The sequence below is a fragment of the Scyliorhinus canicula genome, chromosome 16 (genome assembly GCF_902713615.1).
Source record: "Scyliorhinus canicula chromosome 16, sScyCan1.1, whole genome shotgun sequence".
Taxonomy (NCBI): domain Eukaryota; kingdom Metazoa; phylum Chordata; class Chondrichthyes; order Carcharhiniformes; family Scyliorhinidae; genus Scyliorhinus; species Scyliorhinus canicula.
This window is the reverse complement of record NC_052161.1, coordinates 40,140,351-40,157,796: the sequence shown is the minus strand read 5'-3', so window position 1 is coordinate 40,157,796 and position 17,446 is coordinate 40,140,351. Positions and strand designations below refer to the sequence as shown.

At 46.5% G+C, this 17,446-nt stretch overlaps 2 protein-coding genes across 3 annotated transcripts in view; one reads left to right on the top strand and one right to left on the bottom strand.

Moving 5' to 3' along the window:
- dock1 (dedicator of cytokinesis 1) overlaps window positions 1–10,161 on the bottom strand; it is a 763,650-nt gene extending 753,489 nt beyond the window's left edge. The window contains 1 exon segment of the mRNA XM_038821673.1: window positions 9,696–10,161. Within this exon segment, the coding sequence (XP_038677601.1) occupies window positions 9,696–9,738 (43 nt within the window). The 5' untranslated portion in view covers window positions 9,739–10,161.
- The window catches only part of LOC119979445 (inhibitory synaptic factor 2A), a 404,538-nt gene that overhangs the window by 347,176 nt on the left and 39,916 nt on the right, over window positions 1–17,446 (top strand). The window lies entirely within an intron of this gene.

Below are 17,446 nucleotides of genomic sequence, written 5' to 3'. Positions count from 1 at the left end.
TATCACGTGGCCTTGCTACTCCCATTGTTTGAATCACAGAGAAGAGAGCATCACTGAACACTTCCTTCTTTAACTCTCCACCCATATCACCATTCCCATGCCCATCCGCGAAAAATGTTCTCCCCATTTGGGCAGCATGGTGGCACAGCAGTTAGCACTGCTACCTCACAGCATCAAGGACCGGGGTTTAATTCCAGCCTTGGCATGGTTTTCATCCAGGTGCTCCGGTGTCCTCCCACAGTCCAAAGATGTGCAGGTTAGGTGAGGTTAAGGGGATAGGGCGGGGGACTGGGCCTAAGTCGGGTGCTCTTTTAGAGGGTCGGTGCAGACTCCATGACCCGAATGGCCTCTTTCTGCACTGTCGGATTTATATGAATATATGAATCACTTATAACCCCACTCTCAAATTCTCGTCAGTCTATTCCAAACCCCAAGTCCTCCGCCCACCTCTCCCTTGTCTCGTTCAGTTGGGTGCTGGCCCTCCCCCATTGCAGTCGCCCGTACATGTCACGACAGTTCACTTTCCCCAAGATGTCCACATCCAGCAGGTCCTCTCGCAGTGATTGTCGTGGTGGACGTGGATAAGTCTTTGTTTCCCTTCGTAGGAAGGTTTTGAGCTGTAGGTACCCAAGTTTGTTCCCCTCTGTCAGCTGGAATCTTTCGGTCATCTCTTCGAGCGTGGTTAACCTGTTGTTGATGTGAAGGTTCACAACTGTCAGCGTCTCCCCATCCTGTCTCTTGGGATGCAGATCGGGGTGGATCTAAACAGAAAGAGGAAACTGGGCAGTACATTCATTTTGATCGTCTGCACCTTCCCCACCAGGGAGAGTGGATGTGTGTTCCAACTCTGCAGGTCCTTTTTTACTTCCTCCGTCTGGTTGGTCAGGTTCCACTTGTGGATCGCTGTCCAGTCATGAGCGATTTGGATCCTCGGGTAGCGGAATTTGTGTTGGCCTGTTTGAACACCAACCAGCTCTGCCCCTCCCCCTTGAGGGTTCACCGGGACGATCTCCCTTTTGCTCAAGTTAAGTTTTTAGTCCAAGAAGGTTTCAAACTCTTTAAAGACTGCCATGATTCCTTCCATGTTACTTTGCAGGTCCGAGATGTAGAGAAGCAGGCCATCTGCATAGAGTGAGACTCTGTGCTCTCTGCCTCCTCTCCGGGTCCCTTTCTAATTCTTTATCGCCCTGAGCGCAGTCGCTAATGGTTCGATCGCTTGGGCAAACAGCAGCAGCGATAACGAACATCCCTGCCTTGTGCCTCGATGCAGTTGGAAGTACTTAGAGCTAGTGGTGTTTTGTCCGTATGCTCGCCATGGGAGTGTTGTGCACGGGTTTTACCCAGGCGGTGAACGCTGTTCCAAGCCCGAACCGCTTCAAAGTACTTTCATTCGACTCTGTTGAAGGCCTTTTCAGCGTCCAAGGAGACGATCGCCTCAGGTGTTCTCTCCCCAGATGGGGTCATGATCACATTCAGCAGGCGCCTGATGTTCAACATTAGCGGTCTACCCTTGACAAAGCCCGTCTGGTCTTCTGTAACCACCTCTGGTACTCAGTCCTCCAGCCTTGGCCAGTATTTTTGCCTCTATGTTTAGTAGCAAGATGAGTCTAGGAATCGCATTATTTTGGATCTTTGTCTTTTTTGGGAATCAGCGAGATTGAAACTTGTGCTCGCGTAGGTGCCAGTGTGCCCCTCGCCAGCGAGTCTGTGAACATCTCCCACAATTGCGGGGCCAGTGCTGTCACGAATCTTTTATGGAAGTCTTCCGGGAAACAGTCTGGTCCCAATGCCTTCCCTGCCTGTATGGATCTAATACTCTCCATGACCTCTCCCAGTTCTAGTGGTGCTTCCAATATGGAGTCGACTAGCTGTTGCCTAGCCGCCCTCTCTTCCCTACCCCTTTGTGTTTTACAAGCGATAATTTCTCCCCTGATCACAGCCTTCAGTGCCACCCAGAACGTGGAGGGTGAGACCTCCCCTTTCTGGTTATTAGTAATATACTCACCTATGGCCCATATTTTCTTGTAAAAAGCCTGGTCGGCTAGGGGGGGTCTTGTCCAACCTCCATGGGGGTGCTGGGCACAGCCCGTCTCCGACCTCATATCCATACAGTGTGAAGCGTGATCAGAGATTACGATCGTGGAATATTCCGCCCTTACTAGCTCTGGAAGCACCGATTTTCCCACTACAAAGAAGTCGATCTGTGAATATGTACTTGAGAGGAGGAGAACTCTTCCTCCCCCGAGTGGATGAATCACCATGGGTCCACCGCCCTCATCTGCTCCATGAATAGGCTGAGTTCCTTCGCCATGCTGGAGCTCTATCCGTTTTGGGGATTCAACCGGTTTATCTGTGGTTACTGTACACAGTTAAGTTAAAGACCCCTCCCCCATGATCAGTCCATGCGTATATACAAGTTGGGGACTTCCGCCATGGTCTTCTTTATAAACTTCATGTCATCCCAGTTGGGAGCGTACAAGTTTACCAAGACTACCCGGTGCCCCATCTAGGACTCCGCTGACCATGATGTACATGCCCATGGGTCCGTAACCATCTTTGTCTCCGTGAACATCGTCCTCTTATTTAGCCAAATGGCTGCACCCCTGGACCTCTTCCCGTAGCAGGAATAGTAGGTCTGTACAACCCAGCCCTTCCTTACCGGCAGTCGGTCCTTCTCCCTCAGGTGTGACTCTTGTAGGAAGACTATGTCATGTTTTCAGGTGAGCGAAGACTCTGGATCTTTTCACTGGGCCATTATGTTCCCTAACATTCCAGGTGACTATCCTAATGGGGGCTTTTGCCCACCACCCCCCCCCCCCCCCCCCCCCCCCCCCCCCGACTCCTGTGGGGTCAACATACTTACCTGGTGGACGCACCCGTGCATTCCAGAGTTTCCCTTTGTTAGGACGCCGTCCAAAATGGCAGCGGTCACTCTTCTCCCCATGAGGTTGGTCCACTGCACTCCGGGGTTTACCTTTGTCCAGGGACCCTCCAAAGTGGATGCTTGCAGCGCCATTTTGTTCCAGGTCGCCACATGTGGCCTGTCGTAGACCGTTTACAGTCGTCCATCTTTCTTCACCAATTTCTCCCTTACGTGGGGTCTTAATCCCCCTCTCCGTCTTCTTTACCTCCCCATCCCATAGTTAAAACCACCTTCCCCATTTCTTCCCCTGATTAACCCTCCGTGCCCCCCACCCCCCTCCGCTCTCCAGGCGCCTTCCCCCTTGTGAGGGACGTGCTGCGGCCTCTCTCTCCTGCATGAATCCAGATGCTAGCTACCTCGCTATTGTGGTGGCCACCCTCCCGGTGTTGTTGCACTTCCTCCCGTTGCCCAAACTCTGGGCTCTCTGTCCGCCATTTCCCCCACCTTCCCCTGTGTTCAGCTGTACTTGATTGCCATTCTCTCTCTTCCCGCTCTCGTCTTCGAGGCAGTATTTTCTCACATAAAGCAGTCGCTGTGGCAATGATCTACAGTGGCTGTACAGACTGTAAAAGGGAGAAAACTTTTTTTGTTAAACATTGCGTAATAAGAGTCTCATCCTGCGGGCTTTTCATCACTGTCCCTGCTTCCGCTTCTCCAGTCAGTTCTCTGCAATGAACTTGTCAGCACCCACAGGGACCGTGAAAACGTGGCTCCCTGCCTTGATATGTGACCCAGAGTTTGGCCGTACAGCGCAGCCTTCGCTTTGTTAAATTTGGCCCTACGCATGGCCACGTCAGCCCCAATGACCTGGTATATCCGGAACTTGTGACCTTCCCAGCTGTAGTTTTTGGACTGCCTAGCCCAGCGCAGGATTCTTTCCCGATCCTGGTACCAGTGCATTTTTGCAACTATTGCCCTCGGCTGTTCCCTGGTTTTGAGCTATGGTCGAAGGGACTGGTGCGCTGTCGATTTCTGGTGGGTTGGGGAAGCTGTCCCTTCCCACCAGGTTACCCAGCATTTGGGCCACATCGTCTGTGAGGTTCCTACCTGCGATCCCTTCAGTAGGCCCACAATTTGTAGGTTCTGTCGCCTTAACCGGTTCTCTTCCGCAACCTTTCTTCTCAGGCTACGACCAGCCTTGACACCTTCCCTTCCAGGGCGGCAATCAGTCGCTCTGGTCCGTTGCAGCACTTTCCAGATCTTTAATCGTTGCCTCCTGGACCTCCAGTCCATTTTAGGCTTTGTCCAGGGCCACCTGAATGGCCAGAGCTTCGACCACCCTTCACCGCAGATTGTATATCCGATTTTGTTTTTTGTCGGTGTTCCTTCAACTCTCTTGAGAGGGGCATCCTCCACCCATCCCCTGGTTTTTTTTTTGGGGGGGTGGGGTGCGTGGTGCGGCTTTGCGTGTCGTGGGTCAGTTCCTCTCACTCTGGTGAAATCAGAGTTTCCCTGCCTCATGCGCTGGTCGGATCAGCCAATTACTGTTTGTCAGGCTTTTCCCACTCATCCACTGGACTGGCTGTTGTTCAACATCTTTCCTTCTTTTTATAGGTGGTGTGGGGGTGATTTGTATCATTTGCAGCCGTTTTTTGAGCAGAAAATGCCTCTTTTTCAGTTTTGCAGGAAGCGAGCCATCTGATGTGCGACTTCTCAGCACAACCCGTTTACCGGAATTCACTTATCCAATTTCCAGTACAGAAAGGTCCTCTGTAAACATTGTAAAAACCAAAGCCATTGCCTTTGTTTCAAAACTCCATTCCTAGCTACCAATCAATCTCTCAGGTCCAAACTATCCGCCAACCTGCGCATTTTTGACATTGAAATGAGCATCAGACCACATATTTGCGTGATCACCAAGACCTCTTATTTCTACCTCATTATCACCCAACTCCACACATTCTATAAGCTTGAGTTTATCCAAATCTCTGCTATATGTGTCTTTACTCATACTAATCCCATTCACCCATCATCCTCTTCTCACTGTCCTAAACCAGTCATGGGTTTTACAGCACAAAGAGGCCCTTCAGTCCATCGTGTCTGCACCAGTCATCCAGCACCGATCTATTCTAATCCTATTTTCCAGTACTTTATGTGTAGCCTTACATTCTATTGCATTTCAAGTGTTCCCCTAAATACAACTTAAATGTTGTGAGGGTTTCCCTGTTACGCACACCTCAGTATTTAAATTCTTATCTTTAATCCTTCCATGGTCCCTCTCTATTCCTGTTAACGCTGAGATATCTGCACTCATCTAATAATGATGCTGTGAGGGTGCCTTCAGCTGCATAGCCCTCGACTTCTGGGATTTTCTCCTGAATTCTTGCCACCTTTCATGCTTTCTTCCTTTAAAACTTTTCTTAAAACCCACCTCTTCGAATCATTGAATAGTTACAGCACAAAGGACACCATTCACCCATCTTGTCTGTGCTGGCACTCACAAGGTTTATTTCATCAAGTGACACTTCCCCACCTTTTCCCTGTAAACCTGCACATTTTTCCATTTCAGATTATCTACTTTCTTTTTGCATTCCTCAATTGAACCTGCCTCCAGCTCACGTTCTGGCAGTACATTCCAGATCCTAACCACCACTGCATGGAAAAGATTTCCTCATGGCACTATTGCTTATTTTGCTTAAATATATGCCCTATAGCACTCAGCATGAATTTCTGAAAAGAAAATTATGTTTGACAAATCTACTAGAATTCTTTGAAGATGTAACTCAGGGAGTTACCAGGGAGAACCGATGGATGTGGTTTATTTAGACTTTCAGAAGGCTTTCGAAAAGGTCTCACATAAGCAGATGAATATATAAAGTTAAAACGCATGGGATTACGAGTAATGTCTTGAGATGAATAGAAAGCTGGTTAGCAGACAGGAAGCAAAATGTTGGACTAAATGGGCCTTTCTCTAATTGACTGGCAGTGACTGGTGGGGTACTGCAGGGATCTGTGCTACCATCCCAACTGTTTGCATTATATATTAATGATTTGGAATAGGGAACTAAATGTATTATCTCCAAATTTGCAGACGATGCAAAGTTAGGTGGGAGGGTGAGCTGTGAGGAGGATGCAGAGGTGCTTCAGCAGGATTTGGACAGGCTGAGTGAGTGGACACATAAATGGCAGATGCAGTATAATTTGGATAAATGTGAGGTTACCCGCTTCAGTAGCAAAAATAGGACGGCAGATTATTATTCGAATGGGTGTAAATTGAGAGAGGTGGATGCTCAGCCAGACCTTGGTATCCTTGTGCATCAGTCGCTGAAAGTAAGCGCAAAGGTACAGCAGGCAGTATGGAAAGCAAATGGTATGTTGGCCTCAATAGCAAGAGGATTTGTGTATAGGAAGAGATGTTTTACTGCAATTGTATAGGGCATTGGTGAGGTCATAGCTGGAGTATTGGGTGCAGTTTTGGTGTCTTTGTCTTGAGAAAGGAAGTTTTTGCTATGGAGGGAGTGCAGCAAAGGTTTACCAGACTCATTCCTGGGATGGCAGGACTGTCATATGAGGAGAGACTAAGTCGGTTAGGATTATATTCATTGGAGTCTAGAAAAGTGAGACGGGATCTCATAGAAACTTACAAAATTCTAACAGGGTTAGACATTCAGAAATAATGCTCCCGATGGGGAGAGGGAGGGGGAAAGAGTCCAGGACTAGGGGTCATAGTTTGAGGATAAAGGGTAAACCTTTTAGGAGAGGCGAGGAGAAATTTCTTCACCCAGAGGGTGGTGAATCTGTGGAATTCTCTACCACAGAATGTAGTTGAGGCCAAAACATTGTGTCATTTCAAGAAGGAATTAGATATAGCTCTTGGGGCTAAAGGAATTAAGGATATGGGGGAGGGGGGAAAGCGGTGGGATCAGGGTACTGAACTTGATGATCAGCCACGATCATAATGAACGGCAGAGCAGGCTCGAAGGGCCAAATGGCATCTGCCTGCTTCTATTTTTTATGATCCTTCGACCAAAAGAGAATTAACCACTCCCTCAACCTGTCCTGTCACCTCCAAAGATTTTTCCACTCGTACATCCAGGTCCCTCTGTTCCTACACCCCATTTAAAATTGTACCTTTTTGCTTATATTGTCTCTTTGCTTTCTTCCTTTCAAAATAAATCACGTCACACTTTTCTGCATTAATCTGTCATTTGTCCGCCTATTCCACTAACTTGTTTATGTATTTTTGAAGTTCTATACTATCCTCCTCTCAGTTCACAATACTTCTAAGTTTCATATTGTCCACAAATTTTGAAATTGTGCCCTGTATAGCCAAATCTAGGTTAAATGAGGAACAGGAAGCAGCACAACTCCAAACCCTGGGGAACACCACCACTATAAACTTTCCTCCAGTCTGAAAAATATTCACTGCTGCTCTGTTTCCTGTCAATTCAGTCAATTTTTGTATCCAGAAAGCTACTGACCCTTTTATTCCACAAGCGCCAACTTTGCTCACATGTCAGTTGTGCAGTACTTCATCAAGCACCTTTTGAAAATCCACATACACCACATCGACAGCACTACCCTTATTAAACCATTCTGTTGCCTCATCAGAAAGGTCCAGCAGCTTAGTCATCCTCAATAAATTCCTGCCAGTTTTTTTTTTAATTAACCAGCATTTGTCCAAGAGACTATTAATTTTTTGTCTCAAATTGTTTCTTAAAGCTACCCACCAACGAGGTTAAACAGATGGTCTGTAGTTGCTGGGCTTAGCTCTAACATCTGCAATTCTCCAGTCCTCCGACACCAAACCCTTTGACCATCTGCTTCAATATCACCTTGCAGTGTCATTCAGTGTCAAAGAATCTTGGGATACTTTACTCGCTAAGGGCCCTATAAAAATCCAAGTTGTGAAATGCCACACTATGATCCTTTTTCAAGCAGATTCTTATTTGAAATTTGCTTTTTCATATGCACGAAGAGCATTACCAAAATTTTATCATCCTGCCTATCCAAATTAAAAATGGTTTAATTTACTTCTCGAACTCATGGTTAAAACAATTTGCAACATTGTATTGATGAAAGTTTAGTAGGATTCTGGCCAGTATTTTAAAATTTCTCATATATTGGATCTGGATATAATGGGGAAAGTTAGTAAATCAAAACTGGATAAAGATTCAACATTTAGGTCACATACTGAATGCAAAGATTCACCTGAAGCACACTTTTGGATTTAAATCTATGCAGGGACACTTGAATTGGTCAGACATTTTCAGAATAAATGTGAAACTTTCTTTTAACATAACACTCTATTATCTATACTTCCTAATAATCTATCAAGACATACCATTATTGAGATATTTACATACCATGCTTACCTTCCTGGCACCACCTGCAATAGCTAGCACAAATAAATTACTTGCAAGCTTGCTCCTCCAGTCCCACGGACACCAATGCCAATTACTTTCAACCACAGGACCAGAAAAAATTAAATAACTTGAATTATCTGTCATTGCAAAAATATCAGAATCCTACAATCAAATTGCTCCATTAAAATTGTCCCTCCTTTAACTATCAATATGGTACACTAAATTAAAGCTGAATTATTAACCATGAGACAAGCTGCACATATTAACACATATTTTCAATAGGCATGGGGAGACTGAGGTCAAATTAAGGGCACATGTTATGAGGATATTAAAGAAATAAAATAAGTAATCCAAAATACAGATTACAATTAACTAAAATAAAGAAATACTACCTACTGGAGCATTACTCAAGGGCATGCAACATACATGGCTAATCAAAAAAGTTGGAAATATTGAGAAGAGTTCTGTAGTTTTGAGCTAATTGACCAAATACCAATTTGAAGGATAGTTCAACCTTCATCTAGGAATTAATTGGCTCTAACTGGTATACACCCTTTTGGTGACAAGTCCGCAACGACTGCATTATTACAAAAGTCAGTGCTCCATGTTCACCCAAAGCTGTCTGGACAAAAATGATTAATTATAATCATGTCACTTGTCCACTCTCAACATATAGGATCACTCGAAGGTTAACTATGTTCACTGAAAAACACATTTTATAATCGTGGCACTGTGGCAGTACGTCTTTAAAACACGAGAACATTTGTGATAACCAGGTGTTGAGGTGCATTATAGAACTCTAACCCTTCACGTATAATGTACATTAATTACACCTTCTGGAAATAATCTTTATTGATATTGACATTATTTGGAAAGTTTTCAGATCAGATCATCAATATTTATATTAACAAAGTGGAATCTTAATAAACAACTATTCAAAGTAAAAGTCGCTACGAAGTGTGGATGCCATTATCCTCACTATTGGAAAAAAAAAGTGGGAGTAGCTACTATTGGCTTTGGGAGATTGCTAGATATCCGCAGATTTACACTTCATCACGCAGTAATTATTTTAAATCAGGGAGACTTAAGTTCAGGAGTGATTTAGTTTTCAATTCATGCCCTTATAAAAGTAATCGCAATGGGCACGGCCTTCGAACTAGGCGCGCCTCCCAACCCAATCAGCCTCACTTAATGGAAAAGCGGACGGAGGGAGCAGATTTCCAGGATCAATTCATCCTCTTCGTTAATTATTCATCGAAATAAGGAAACACGCGCGCCCGGGAGCCGACAAGATTTAACGCCCTTCTGGGAGCTGTGTTCAGAGAGGAGGCAAAGGGACGCGGGTTGGTGGGTAGGCGGCACAGGGAAGGGAAAGAAACTGCAAACAAAAACAATTAAAATTAGTATTGACGGCAAGATCTTCCATTTCAGGGGTGGCTGGAGCAATGCGAGGGGATGTCACTCACCCACTCCATATTTCTCTCTTTTGCTTGGAACCCAACGCGTCATGGTTGCTGTTTTTTAAACTTCCTTCAACTTCTTTGTACTTGTTTTTTTTCCAACCTCTCCTCCCCCTCCCAGCTTTTCCTTATTTCTCCTGGAAACTCCAGGCCGCCATTTTCCACAGGAGGAGAGAGAGAGAAAGTTCCAGTCATGTGTCTCGAGCGTCACCGGTCATCAAACTCCCAACGGTCGCAGAGTATCCACCCCCGGCCCAAAAAAAAAACTTCCCGCCGAGTTACCGCCTCACACCCTCCTCGCCGCGGCCTCCTTGACGGGACGTTCCCCGCGCCCATCGACTGGTCGCTCAGTTAGTTGTTTTAGTTATCCCATCTCTTCCAAAACAAGCCAGTGGGGCGCTGGCTCCACTCTCATTGCCAGGGAATGTGGGAGGGCTGTTGTTGGACTGTGAGTGGAAGTTTGAACTTGCCCGGATAAATCCACGATGTGCTCCGAGGTTTTTGTGCCTTTTATTTAATTACGCAGGATGGACGGCTCCTCAGCGGACCATTCGGCCCAACCAGACCTTATATATAATATATATATATATGCCACTTCGAGCTCCCTCCCCGTCCTTCCACACCTAGCGCGTGCGTTGTCCGTTTAACGACATCAGCGTAGCGCAGTCGGAGATCTTAAATAAAAACAGTAAAAGGCTGGAAATACCCTGGCGGCTTCCATGGAAAGACTGAGTTAACGTTCCAGATCTGACCTTTTCCTCAGAAGGGACCTGAAACGTTAACTCGTCTCTTGCTCTCTCTCTCTCTCTTCACGGATGCTGCCTGACCTGGTGAGTATTTTCTATTTCCACCAGTGTAACCTCTCCACCCCCTTCCTCCTATCTAGCCTCTCTTAAATGTGTGTACTCTATTTTGGCCTCAACTGCGTATGTGGTTGCAAGTTTCACATTCTCGCCATTCCCTGGGTAAAGGTGTGGCGCAGTGGTTCCTGACAGCACCGGGAACCCGAGTTCAATTCCGACTTTGGGTGATTGCATGGAGTTTGCATGTTCTCCCTGTGTCTGCGTGGAATTCGTCTGGGTGCTCGGGTTTCCTCCCGCAGTCCAACGGTGTGCGTGGTAGGTGGATTGGCCATGCTAAAATGACACCTTAAATGTCCAAAGGTTATGTGGAGTTACAGCGATCGGGTGGGAGAGTGGGTCTAGTTCAGGTGCTTTTTTTTTTACAGAATTTACAGTGCAGAAGGAGGCCATTCGGCCCATCGAGTCTGCACCAGCTCCTGGAAGGAGCACCCTACCCAAGGTTAACACCTCCACCCTATCCCCCATAACCCAGTAGCCCCACCCAACACTAAGGGCAATTTTGGACACTACGGGCAATTTATCATGGCCAATCCACCTAACCTGCACATCTTTGGACCGTGGGAGGAAACCGGAGCACCCGGAGGAAACCCACGCACACACGGGGAGGATGTGCAGACAGTGACCCAAGCTGGAATCGAACCTGGGACCCTGGAGCTGTGAAGCGATTGTGCTATCCACAATGCTACCGTGCTGCCCACTTTTGGATGGTTGATGCAGGCTCGATGGGCTGAATGGCCTCCTGCACTGTAGGGATTTTTTGATTCTAAAGACGTTTCTCCTGAATTGTCCATTTGATTTTTTTTTTGATGACTGTCCTATACTCATGGCAACTTGATCCCAGAAAGATAATCAAAAACACATTATAAGGAAAATAACAAAGCTTAAAATACAGTATGGACTCAAAAATAGGAACAAGTTAAACATCAAAATAACAGTAACGGAATAGAATAAGAACTAACGGCAGTACTTCCGGTGGTGGCTATGAGGGAGTAAGTCGCACGTTTGGTGGCTCCCACTCTGGCTGGACTTTTGGACCTTTTTCCCTGACTTTTTCGTGGTTTTGAGTTTTGGCTTTGAAGGCGCAAGCAATCAGGCTCTGGTCCCACAGTGGTGCATGGAATGGAGACCCCCAAGGGACCGAAAAGGAAGAAATAAAAAGATAAGCAAGGTCTGGGTGGAGGTGGCTGCTGAAGACAACGTGGCTGATGTTCGGACCCCTGCTGCGACGGCCCAGCCATCGACAGAGGACCTGATGTAGGTCATCCAGGAGGGCTTTACCAAACAGAAACGGGACTGTCTTGACCCGATAAAGGAGTCGATCGATCGGCTGGAGCACAGGCTGGATGCCCAGGACGATTCAGTCATTGATCAAACTAGGGTGAGGATGCTGAAGGATCAGCAAAAGAGGCTGCTGGAGCTGGTGGAAGATCTGGAGAATAGAGCTTGCCGACAGAACTTCAGAATTGTCAGTCTCCGAGGGGGCTGATGCTGGCAGGTTTGTGGCGAATATGTTCCAGAAGCTTCTGGGATAGGGGGCTTTTCCCCGACTGTTGGAGGTGGACAAGACGTACAGGGCGATGGTTGGGGGACCCGACCCCCCCCCCCCCCCCCAAAAAGGGCTACGGTGGTCCGGTTCCACAGACTTTTGGATAAGGAGTGTGTTCTCCAGTGGGCCAAGCATACTAGGAGCTGAAAATGGGACAATAACATATTCTGGGTCTATCAGGACCTGAGTGTTGAGGTGGCCAGAAGGAGGGCAGGCTTCAGGCAAGTGAAGGAGATCGTCTTTGAGAAGAAGGTGAAATTTGGGCTCCTCTATCCGGCACGTCTTTGGGTTGCACACAAGGACCAGCACCATTATTTTGAGTCGCCTGAAGACGAGATGGACTTTGCCAAGAAGAAGGGGCTGGCGCAGAACTGAGAACTTTTTTGGTTTTTAGGTTGTAACTTTTCTGAGCAATGTGTATATATGTTTTGATTGTCGTTTTTCTTCTGCTTTTTAAGTTTGAGCGAAGATGGGGAAGTAAAAATTATTTGGTTTCTATGGGTTTTCGGTGTTTTGATGGGGGTGGCTGGTGGGTGCTTTTTATTACTCTGATTTGCACTATTGGGGGGGTTCTTTGTGGGGGGTTTTGTCTGTTTTGGGTTGTCTCCTATGGTAATTGGGAAATTGTTCGGTCTCTGTTCGATGAGGGAAGTGGTTTCGATGGGCGGGGGGAGGGGAGTAGGGAACAACAGGTAGGAGACTTCTTGGCGCCGGAGGCGAGGGTCACCAGGCTAGCTGGGTGAGCTAGTCTGCGAAAGCACAGTGGGGGGTGTGTATATGTTCAATATAGGGCAAGGGTTAGGTTACAAGGTGGTCTTGTGGGGGGGGGGGGGGGAGTGGGGGGGGTGAGTTACTCTGCTGACAAGGGAGGGACTTAGGTTTTGGGACAGAGAGCAGGTGGGGGCTGCAGGAGGTGGGTCGATGGAGGCTCGGCGCATGGGCTGGGGGCGGGCCCAGGAAAGGGGATGGCTGATCGTCCGCAAGGGAGGGGGGGGGCGTGGTGGTGGCCCCCAACCAGGCTGATCACCTGGAATGTTAGAGGGTTGAATGTGCCTGTCAAGAGGGCAGGGGTGTTCACGCATCTGAGAGCTCTGAAGGCAGACGTGGTGATGTTGCAGGAGACACACCTGAAAGCGGATCAAGTTAGGCTAAGGAAGGGTTAGGTCAGTCAGGTCTTTCATTCGGGGCTGGACACAAGACTAGAGGGGTGGCGATTTTAATCAATAAGCGTGTGCAATTCCAGATGGGCAGTATAGTCTCGGACGGGGGGCCGTGTCATGGTGAGCGGAAGGAGGAAGGTAGTCTTGGTCAACATGTACACGCCGAACTGGGACGATGGTGAATTCATAAAGAGGGTACTGGGGAAGATACTGGATCTGGACTTGCACAAGTTGGTGATGGGAGGGGATTTTAATCCGGTCATCGACCCCGGCCTGGACCGATCGTCTTTATAAACGGGGATGGTGCCAGCAATGGCAAAGGACCTGATGGGGTTCATGGAGCAGATGTGGGGGGGCGGGGGGGAAGCTATGTGGGTCTTATAGGCTGATCTCACTGCTTAATGTGGACACCAAGCTGCTGGCCAAGATTTTGGCCTCCAGGATTGAAGGTTGTGTGCCGGATGTGATTATGGAGGATCAAACCGGATTTGGCAATGGTAGGCAGTTGGTGGCCAATATAAGAAGGCTGCTCAATGTGATTATGATGTCACTGGAGAGTAGGGAGGTTGAGGTAGTTGTGGCCAAGGATGCGGAGAAGTGCTGGGACGATTTGGGGTCGGTAGGGGCTTTATCGACTGGGTCAGGCTATTGTACCAGGTCCCGGAGGCTAGTGCAAGGATGAATAGGACGACCTCGGACTATTTTAGGCTGCACCAGGGGACAAGACAGGGATGCTCCCCCTCCCCACTGCTGTTTGCATTAAAATGAAATGAAAATGAAAATCACTTATTGTCACGAGTAGGCTTCAATGAAGTTACTGTGAAAAGCCCCTAGTCGCCACATTCCGGCGCCTGTCTGGGGAGGCTGGTATGGGAATCGAACCGTGCTGCTGGCCTGCTTGATCTGCTTTAAAAGCCAGCGATTTAGCCAAGTGAGGTAAACCAGCCCCTAGCCATATTAGCTATAGAGCCGCTGGCAATTGCTCAGAGCTTCAAGACGGTGGGGTGGAACATCAGGTCTCGCTGTATGCAGACGACCTGCTCTTATGTGTAGCAGATCCAGGGGCAGGAATGGGTGAGACCATGGCGATTTTGGGGGAATTTGGAATGTTTTCAGGATACAAACTGAATATGAGCGAGAAGTTTGCAGTCCAGGCAAGAGGTCAGGAGGGTCGGCTGAGGGAGCTACCATTTAGATTAGTGGGGGACAATTTTAGGTACCTAGGGACATGCAACTGGGGCTGGTTACATAAGTCGAACTTGTCCTGGTGAGCAGATGAGGGACGAGTTCCGGAGATGGGATGCGCTACCGCTGTTGCTGGCTGGAAGGGTGCAGACCGAGATATTTATTTGTATTCCAATGCCTCCCAATTTTCATCCCGCGCTCCTTTTTTTAAGAGGATTAACAAAATCGCTTTGGGCAGGTAAGTCCCCACGAGTGAAGAAGGTGATGCTCGAGAGGAATTGGAGGGAGGGGGGGCTTGCCCTGCCAAACTTAGTAATTACTACTGTGCGGCCAATATTACTATGATAAGGAAGTGGGTGTGGCGGGGACTTCAATTGCAAGTTTCACACTCTCACCATTGCCTGGGTAAAGAAGTTTCTCCTGAATTCTCCATTTGACTTTTGGTGACTATCTTATACCTCTCATCTTGCTCTTCCCCACCTCTAGCCTTGATCTTTCCCAGAAAGGGAATAATTTTCTCTCTCTCTGCCTATCCTATCAAATCTTTTATCATTTTAAAGACCTCTATTAGGTCACCACTCCCGAGAGAAAAGATATTGGGTTGCCCCAGTGCTGTCAAACAAAAATCTCTCAACAAAAGTGGCCTCTACTAGAAACCATAAAACACACAATTCATGAACTTAAATAATATTTAATGAAATGAAAAAAAAATGAAATGAAAATCGCTTGTCACAAGTAGGCTTCAAATGAAGTTACTGTGAAAAGCCCCGAGTCGCCACATTCCGGTGCCTGTTAGAATCTATGATGCCCTCCAGCACCTTTGGTGACTGCCAGACACAGAAAATCTTGAGCGTCCCACAAAGCACCATCACACTCCTCCAGAGCCACCTGGGCATAGACAAGGCGGCAAAATCATAGAATTCCTACAGTGTTGAAGAAGGCCATTCGGCCCATCGAGTCTGCACCAAACCTTCAATGAGCACTCTACCCCTGTAACCCCATAACCTAACCTGCACCTCCCTGGACACTAAGGGGCAATTTAGTATGGTCAATCCACTTACCCTGCACATCTTTAGACTGGCCAATTTGAATTGCCAAGATTCTATAAAAGAAGTTTCCATAAGCTTCAAAACTGGTTCAGGAGAAAGTGAAACTTCATGCCTAAAATGAAATCCATTCTCAGTAAACTTTCTTTTTATTTTATAACCATCAACAATGAAACCTCAATCATTGGTATTATTCATTGTACGTCATGCTTCAAGACATCAAGCTTCAACAATTCAAACTTTGATTTGTTTGACAGTTTTTGAAAAAGGCATAAAAACTCTCATTCGTATTGCAGCTAGCAAAATTCTGCAAACTGCACATATTCAGAATATGTCGAACGTGGGTGGTTAAATTCTACAATCAAACACACTGATGTAGCTAAACCTGTTCCAACTGTTGCAAGGTAAAACATCTAGTTGAATCTTTGGCTTTTGAGACTAGCTGAGGCCTTGGAGTAAAGAGGTCAGAGCTTTTTGTTCAAAAGAGGTAAAGTTTGAAATCCCAGTTACCCATGAAGGGATTCCATGGTTTTGAAAACAAACAAAATAAACTTTACTATGCAAAGTCAGAAAAGCAAAACAATCTACATTATCAACCTAAAAGCGAAAAACTCCGGCTGCTAGAAATCTTTTGCCAGTATCAGCACCTTCTTTAACTTTTAGCACTATCATTTAACATCTCATTTGTCTTATGCCCATAATATCTTTGTAAAATCTCTCCTGCATCTTACCTACCTCTGGCCTTCGACTCTGCTCCACCCCTTCTTAAATAATATAAAACCCATCACTTTTCTCCCTCTCTTTAACCCTGAAGAACAGTCATATGGACTAGGAAGGTTAACTCTGTTTTTCTCTCTCCACAGATGCTGCTAGACCTGAGTTTTTCCTCACATTTTCTATTTTATTTTACAATGTTTACCTTCTAAATTAACATTTCGAATTAACCTGATGTAAGTATTAATTAACAGGCAATCTGTGGTTGAAAACACACACTGCACATTAAATGGCAGATATGGCCAAGACAGACCCCATGTATTTCTCAACAACCCACCAAGATGTCAGCAAATGCTGTGAGTCACAATATCACGTTGAAATTCTGGCTCAGTCATGAGGGATTTCCAGTCTTCACTTTTGAAGATCAAGTCTCTGAATTCCCTCACAAGCCTTTCCAACTCAGACTGCCTCAACAACTGTTTACCTCCCAATAGGCTTTATCTCTTCTGAAACTGTGTTCCATGGAATTCACAAAACCACACTCCCACCTCTAATTGCTGGCACAATTCCAACTCTTATGCAAATTGCCCGCCAGCGCTATCTCTGGGTTTCTCTGAGCTTCAATTACCCAGCTATACCAAGCTATAAATGGCTCTCCGGGCTTCTGTGAGCCTGAACTGCCTGGCATTGAACCATGTGCCACGTTCTCAACTTCCCAGGACTTTGCTGAAGCCTAACTGCCTGGAGCCTGCTGACAGTTCCAGGGCTTCACTGTGAGCTGTGAAACACGCACTGTCCAAACTACATCCAACCCCCTTTCCCAGCAAACATACATAAATTGAAACTAGGGAACATTCTTAAGCTCCACCTATCTCCATGACAACATAGACTTTCAGGGTTCAGTGAATACCTTGAAACTAACTCTCAAAGCAAACATCTCTTCGAACTGTACTTCTTAGCAAGCAATGTCAACATCACATCTCTGGCTCACCAGTGAAGTAAGCCCACCTGCTGTTGTATGGCTCCCTTTTCTCCACTGACTATTAAACAAACATGGGTAACCTTCTGAACTTCCATTTTCTTGTCCGTGTTCTTGCAATCTCTGACTCCCAGCATATTAGTTACCTTACCTTCACAACAACAATCTTCCCATAACTAAGTGTTACCCCTAAAATATTAACACAATCCAGATGTCACAAGGTATTAAAATACATACATGACAATTCAGTGGGTAAATCTACTC